Below are 8,002 nucleotides of genomic sequence, written 5' to 3' on the forward strand. Positions count from 1 at the left end.
AGTTTTTAAACTAATTAAAGATTACAAAACTCGACTAATATATCATACACAAGATTAGATGAGAATGTAAAATATCGTTACTCTGTATTTTTTTATTTTTAAATAACATAAAATCGTGTTTATGAAATATGTAGAAAGTTAAAAGGACTTGATCTAATTTAATATTTAACTTTAGTGAAATATCACTACAAGAAAATCATGAAATAGAAATCAATGTTTAGACATCAAAATAATTAGTTGTAATAGTAACTAAATTTAGAAACAATTTTAGAAACTACACAAAAAATTGGTTTATAAATTACTCTCTATTATTGTTAAATAGTTTTTAAATTGGTATCTAATTAGCAACCAAGGTTTTAACTACCAATTATTCAGTTTCTAAATTTGGTTTCTAAAACTTTGGTCGCTAATTAGATATCAATTTAGAAACGATTTAACAATAATAGAAACTAATTTAGAAACCAAATTTTTTATTAGTTTCTAAAATGGTCTCTAATTTAGTTACTATTGCAACTAATTATTTTGGTCTCTAAAAATTGGTTTCTATATCATGATTTCCTTGTAGTGTTAGTTCGATTAAATTGAGTTACGATTTTATGTATCACAAACATTGACACGAATACGACACGGACACAGACACGAAGATATGTATAATCTCTAAAATGTAGGATACGGGAACACGGATCTATATATTATATAATTATGAATTATATAAATTGACAATAAATATTTATGTGCACAAGTATGTTCCAAATTATTTTTTGGAGTAGAAAGATGTTTTTCATGACTGGTTCAAAAGGATTTGTTTCTTATTTTTATAATCATAATAAAAATTTATACAATAAATTTGAATTCTTATAAAATTATGTTAGAACGTACTAGAATTTTGAGAAATCCAACAAATACTTTTTGAATTGGACAATTCATGAATACATGTCCTACAAGTGTCATATGAGTGTAGGTGTTCGATACGAGTATCCAACACCGACACACCATTTAAGAGAAGTGTCTGAGCTTCATAGGTTACAATTAACTTTCTATCAAACAACTCTACCCTGTTTTACATTAATTACTTATTGAAAAATAGAAAACAACTAAATACTTAAAATACAAGTTCGTAGTTCAAATCAAACATGACTTATCTATTTTCAAGATTACATATACATGTTGTTGGATGGCGTAATTAGAGTGAAGAAAAAAAAAGGAAAAACTGAAAATGAGTAAAAATTAAAATAATTAAATTTATTATTCACAATTTTTTATTAATTGGTTTAATATTATTTTTATAATTTTTTATCAGTATTGTTATTATTACTATATAATCATTAATAATTAATTATGATTTTCAAAATCAACATGAATATTAATAAAATATTTAGATATGATAATTATGTTATAACTGATGAATATAAATGGTTACGTCACAAATATAATCAATTATATTTTGTGTTTTCTATTTTTGGGCAGAAAATTGTGGGACACTTTCTTTTTTCTTTTATGTCTCTCTTTCTCGTTTTCTGCATTTTTTTCAGCCCATTCATTTTTGTAAATGAAAGCAAATACGATGTAAAACTTATTTTATAATTAATATTACATGTAGGTTGAGTGGTTAAATTATTTGATTTGATTTTAATTAAATTCGTCAAAATAAGCTTACCATGATGACTCATATTAACCTGCTAAAATATAATCAGGTTGGTTTAGGTAGAGAAAGTTTTCATGTAGATTCCAGCCCTCTCTTACTTGTATACCTGAAAACAAAAACTAACAATATACATACATAATTTTTTTGTTGTTGTTTATATTATATTTGTAAATATAAATGAATTTAATGTATTATACTTACTTATCAAAAGCTTTAATGAATCCAATTATTAATATTTTTTCAATATATATATTTTAATAAGATAAGCAATAAGGATAATAAAGTATGCACATTTCATTGATAAGTTTATCTTTTAATTGGTTTTAAGCCACCCACTGATTTCATTATTTTCTTTGAGACTCACGTGTACTAATCATATTAAATGACTAAAACGACAAATATTGAAAAAAAAAGAAATTTAATATTATTTTTGAAAAAGAAATAGGTGATAGAATAGGGCTTTGAAGTGTGTGTTTTTCCCGCTAGAAAAGTTATAGGGGTTAAATTTAAGCACGTTGGAATGTTGCATGAAAACTCTATCAACTTTAAATGAAATGGAGTTTAGGAAAGGAATATATAAGTTTAAAAGCAAGTGTGTGTGTGGATGGGCTTGAGGTATAGTAAGATTATTAAGGTGGAAAAAGAGGAAGAAGATGTAGGTAGAGGCAGTGTGGAAGAAGGTTGATGAGGTCAGCAAAAAAAATTGGTTTCCCTAGTTCTTTGGTTCTGCTTTCCCTTTCAGTTTTTGTGTCTTGAATTTGAATTAGGTTAATGAGTAAAATAATTGATGTGTGGATAGCTTTTTGGCCTTGTCTGGGTAAAAGTTTGCATAGTTGCATCCACACAACACATAACACATAAGACATCCTTTTCGGGGTTTCACATTCACAACCCCCTGCCTCTCACACTGTCCCTCTCACCATTCACTTTGAGTTTGACCCCTTGCCAGCCACCGCCACCACCTCTTTTCTCTCTTCCCACACCCTACCCCACCATCCACTCTCTAGAGGATCTTCATCTTCCAAACCCCTCCCTTTCCCCTTTTTCATTTTTCATTTTTCACTTCTCTCAAAACCCTAATTCACTCACACATCACTAAACTAAACTTCTTCTTACTATTATTATTATTATTATTCTCTGCAGTGCTCCTCCTTCGAGGTTGGCCTTTTTGTAATTTACCTCCCCACCCTCTCCTCCTCCTCCTCCCCTACCTAGCCACTCTTATAAGCGAGATCTACATGTGCCTATGCGTTTTTTTCTCTTCTTTTTATACAACACAATAACCTTTTCCCCCGACTGAAAGACAAGCAAGAAAAGATTTGCTTCCATTGCAGTGCAGGTCAGGGATTCCATCCAAAGATACGCTTCTTCCCTTTTTTTTTCAAATTCCCACTCTCTCACACACAATTCATTCATTCTTTCATTCATCCTCATCATCATGGATGGATAACCAGCGCCACCTCTCTCCTTTTCCCTTTTTAATTCCTCTCACCACTTCTTCTTCCTTTTACCTTTCTTCCCCCACTTTTGCTTAATTTCCAAGCTATGGATTCTGGCAATAGTGGAAGTATCTCTTCAAGTGGCGAGGAAGAATACGATTCACGACCTCATCACACACTGCTCCCTCCAACCTTCCTCAATATTCACCCCTCCCAATTCGGCTCCATCTCACACCCTCTTCTTTCTTCTTCTCATTACCAACACCACCACCCTCATCCTTCTTTGTTTGATCTCTCTTCACCCTACCTCCACGCCCTCTCTCAACCAAACTCATCCAACCCAAACTCCTTCCTGCACTTGGACACCGCCACCACTTCCTCCTCCCAACCTCCAAGATCTGAACCCGATTGCACCCACCCTTCAGGAGTTAACGTTACCTCCTCATCCCAAACACCTACAAACATAAACCATTGCTTGTTGGGTCCTCAAGTAGGCCTCGCCACAGACAATGCCAGATCACAAGAGGCAATCTTGCTTGAACCAGGTAGAACGGTTAATAACGTTGGACGCAACTCAAAGAAGCGAACCAGAGCTTCAAGGAGAGCACCAACTACGGTTCTCACCACGGACACTTCCAATTTCCGAGCCATGGTTCAAGAGTTCACTGGTATCCCTGCACCACCGTTTTCAGCTTCCTCCTCCTACTCTCGGAGACTCGATCTTCTCACTGGCTCCTCCTCCTTAAGAAGCAGCTCTCACTTAGACTCAACACCGGGTCCTTTCTACCCTTTGCGTCCTTCGCCACAAAAGGTAAATCATCATCATCATCAAAACCCATTGCTTTTATCTTCCTCATCATCACCCTATAACAACATGGTTGATGCTATAACTTCCACCACCACCACCACCAATAATTCTTCATCGAATAGCCACAACAACAACAACCCCATCAACTACCAACAACAACTTCCTCCTGATTTGGGTATTCCCTATCACTACAACCCACAAAACATCATGCTGGGCATGCAGAACCATCCCACCCTTGCATTTAATCATCCTCCACCCCATCTTCACCCTTTTGGCCATGCAGGGTTTAGTGCAAAGTTACCATCAATTGAGGATCTGGGTATGAGCCATGGTCAGGTTAATAATAATGCAAATTTTGTGGCAAGTGGGGTATCGGTGCCACTGAGGAGTGTTAACGACGATGGAGGAGGGACAAGAGATGTTTCGTTAAGGTCAGTGGATGGTGGTGGTAGTTGCAAGTTGAACTTTGCAGTGGCCTCTGCATCCACTAGCTTGAACCGTGAGAATAGCACCTTACCGAATAACAACAACAATAATAACCCTACTACTAGAGGGGAAGGTACCGTGGATTCCTGGATTTGTTCTTCTGATTAGACTAAACCGGGTACAGAAACTTGTTATCATTACATGGTAGAATATGATGCTGCAATGAATTAAGATCGTGATCATGATGATGTTGATGATAGTGGGTGTTGGTGGTTAGAATTTGCAGCTAACATCTTTCTTCTTTTCTTTTCCTTTCTTTTATTTTTCCTTCTTTTTTTTTTTCTCTCCCTTTGGTTTAAATATTTTGATATTGTCAAAAAAAATCTGTAGCCAACGGTACGAGATTAATTTAATCATGTATGATATATGTGTAAATTAAATATATACTTCCTTTAATATCTATGTATATCGATGATGACCAAATGATGTTTAATGTTATTGCAGAAATATATATAGTGGTGGCTAGTTGTAGCATATGATTGTACTTTGATTAGTGTTTGATAATGATACTGATCATAGTAATTATAAGGGTGGGTGGTGATAATTTTATGGTAGCAGACTATATTGTAGAGTAGGTTATTATTATGATTATTGGGAATCCATAGTTTAGAATAGTTTAATGCTAAAGCGAATCTGTGGCTAAAATCCCCAATAATAAGAAAACCTGTTCCTCGTACGAACCCTTGTCTAGTGCTTGTTATAAGAAAACATTAAGAAGCACACTATTCACGAATAGATAAGTCGGTGAGTGGCCGAGTGCTGCCATCAACTAAGAAGCATCATCAATTAAAGGAGAGAGAAAGAAAGAAAGAAAGAAAGAAAAAGATAGAGATTGTGTTTGCTATTCGCAAAGTTTCAGGTTGATGTTGCTGTGAACGCTCCCTTGTATTTCGGGTTCTAGTTACTGTCCCAGGGTTGAAAGTTTGGGTGTGCAATCTCTCTTTGTCTTTGTTGTCCAAATCTGAAATTTTCCAAAGGTTTGTACCCAACTTTTGTCTTCGTCTTTCATTCTCTTCTGTTTCTTCTACCTCTCACGTGTCCCTCCAATGTGAACTCTTCAGGGTTTTGTTCAATGTTCAATTTTCTCTGATCGTTATTTGACGTGAGGATAATCAAAAATTAATGCGAAAATGTCTACTTTCTTGCACCACTATTACTTGCGTGATATCATTCAATCCTAACGGTAGCTATGTATGTGGCTGTTCATTTTCTATAATTCTTATCTTATGAATATAATATTATTTTATATTGTTTATGGTTTTCTATATCTTATATTTTTCTATTTGTGAAAATAAGAATTGCATATACATAACTTTGCTTTCCCCTGTAGGGATTGGACTTTGTTAACCTTTCTTCACATATATACTAAGATTAAATTTAAGTAAACTCAAACCTCAGTAACTATATTTTTAATTTTTACTATTGAGTATTTGTCCCTGAAAATATAATTTAACTTATTATATTGTTGCTGCTCAAGTTTATTTATACACAAACACACACGAGTGTCTGTGTACTAATTTTAAATAAATAACAATGAGATGACTGAATACACATTTGAACTTTTGTTTCATCAGCGAAAAATTAATTAAAGAAAAATGTTTTATCAGCGAAAAATTAATTAAAGAAAAAATGAGTACTTAAGGGTACTCTAATCTTGTACAAAAAGATGAACAAGCTACTTAGATATCTTTATCTATACCCACATAACCAAAGATAGACAATTTGTTAAATAATGCGTTATGCTCTACAAAATATACAAAATAAAACAACTCAATATGGTCTAAATAAAACATTTGAACTGTATATATCATTAAATGTTTGACCTTTGGAAGAAGGTAATAAATTTGGCAATAACTCTAATATGGTCTGTGTCTTGGTTTTGCTCTTTTCTGTTTTTTAATGAATAACACTTAAATAAAGAGTTTTAATCGTTATTTTTTTAATTGAAACTCAAATTTTACTTCGACAATAAATTAAATAAAAGTTAAAACTAAAATTGAAATTAACTATTAAAATAAAACTCAAATTTTCACTGGTGAAATTATTACATTTAAATTTTGTGATTTTTAGTTCCTCATACTCCCTACGTGGTGGTTTTGTACTACTTTTCAGATTTCATCACAAACGCGGAAGATACTTGGCAGGAAAAATATTCCATTAACAATAGATTATCTATTCCGTCGTACGTTTTTGTGTTGCTACTCTTTCCTTGATTTTAATGTATTTTGTCTTACTTTTCAACTATGAATGATATTGCTTGTGGAGCAATTGGTGGCAAGATTAGTGGCTTCTTTTACCTTTCAAACCACAATTATAAAATTTCATACATGCCCTTCACAACTGCTAGACCTACAATATTAATATTTGCAGTGGATGCATATCATCACAACCTAATAATTTTTACAGTAAAATTTGAATTTCCCAAAAGAAAAAAAAAATTATCATAATGTCATCTATATGAAATGTAAACCGTCAATGTGAAATCATGGTATTTCATTATCAAAGAACATGTTCATATGATTGCAAAACTGTTTTATATGAATTTTTTATATAAAAACATTTCCATTCCAATCCGTAAATACAGTGTAACATAACGACATCAACGAATTGTCACTTCCTTCATAAGTCGTTTTTGTATTTGAAATGATCGAGGGACAAGTTTTATCTATTGAGAAATTATGGTGTACAACAAGAAAAAAGAAACTGAAAATGGTGACATTAAGAATTAACAGTATTTTCTTACAAAAAAAATGTGTGGTCGTCTTTAACTAGTTTTAGAAAATATACCAAAAAAGTGTTGACCTGAATGACACACTTGCCATTCATATAATTTGTTTATTGGAGCAATTCGGGGTAAACTTCTGGCAACAAAAGAATAGTAAAAATTTGTGCTTATAAAATTATCTCCCTCAAAACAAGTTACACAGCTTAATCTATATGGATAATGACATATACAGACAAAGACTTGTTTTATGTTTTCTTCGTACATTACTTTTCTTTTTTTTTTAAATGGAATAAAAATGTAGCTAAACAAATGATGTAAACAAAAAGAAAAACGGAAAGCAAATATACATTTAACTACACATTTAGTACAAAATAGAAGTCATTACAGAGTTAGAATTTGACCTTTAAGGCATAGTTCTCCATAAAAAGCCAAATAATTTAGAATTGTCTAAACATCTACTGCTTCTAATGAGCATTTCTTATTCACACAGTTCAATATTATGTGTTTTTGTGACTCCTTATCGTATTGTACGGTACAGATGAAGTTGAGTTAAATAATGATACAACACTTATGCCCTTTTTGTTTTAGGATATGAGCGTTGTATGCGAAGACAAATTTAAGGGTATTATTCACCTGTGGATGATGTGTGAGGGAATGAAAGTGAGGATACGCAGGAAAAGAGTGGTTGTTGTCCTTTGCAAGAGTGAAGAGAAATACGAAAAAGTAACATAGTAAAGTGTAAAATGACTGAATTATCCTTGTTTTTTTCAAATGTATGATAGAGATTCTTGAATGCAGAGATTCTTGAAATGACATAGGGTTAGAGATTCATTAAAAACTTGTAAATATTGTTTTTAGTTCACATTGTTTGTTGTTCATCCTTCTTGTTTCGTGCTGGT

At 32.6% G+C, this 8,002-nt stretch overlaps 1 protein-coding gene across 1 annotated transcript; it reads left to right on the forward strand.

Moving 5' to 3' along the window:
• Nucleotides 1-2,458: 2,458 nt before the first annotated feature.
• On the forward strand, nucleotides 2,459-4,776 carry LOC137826711 (uncharacterized). Its single transcript, XM_068632800.1, has one exon. The coding sequence runs from the start codon at nucleotides 3,191-3,193 to the stop codon at nucleotides 4,484-4,486; it is 1,296 nt and encodes a 431-aa protein (XP_068488901.1). The 5' UTR covers nucleotides 2,459-3,190; the 3' UTR covers nucleotides 4,487-4,776.
• The last annotated feature ends 3,226 nt before the right edge of the window (nucleotides 4,777-8,002 follow it).

The sequence above is a fragment of the Phaseolus vulgaris genome, chromosome 8 (genome assembly GCF_000499845.2).
Source record: "Phaseolus vulgaris cultivar G19833 chromosome 8, P. vulgaris v2.0, whole genome shotgun sequence".
Taxonomy (NCBI): Eukaryota; Viridiplantae; Streptophyta; class Magnoliopsida; order Fabales; family Fabaceae; genus Phaseolus; species Phaseolus vulgaris.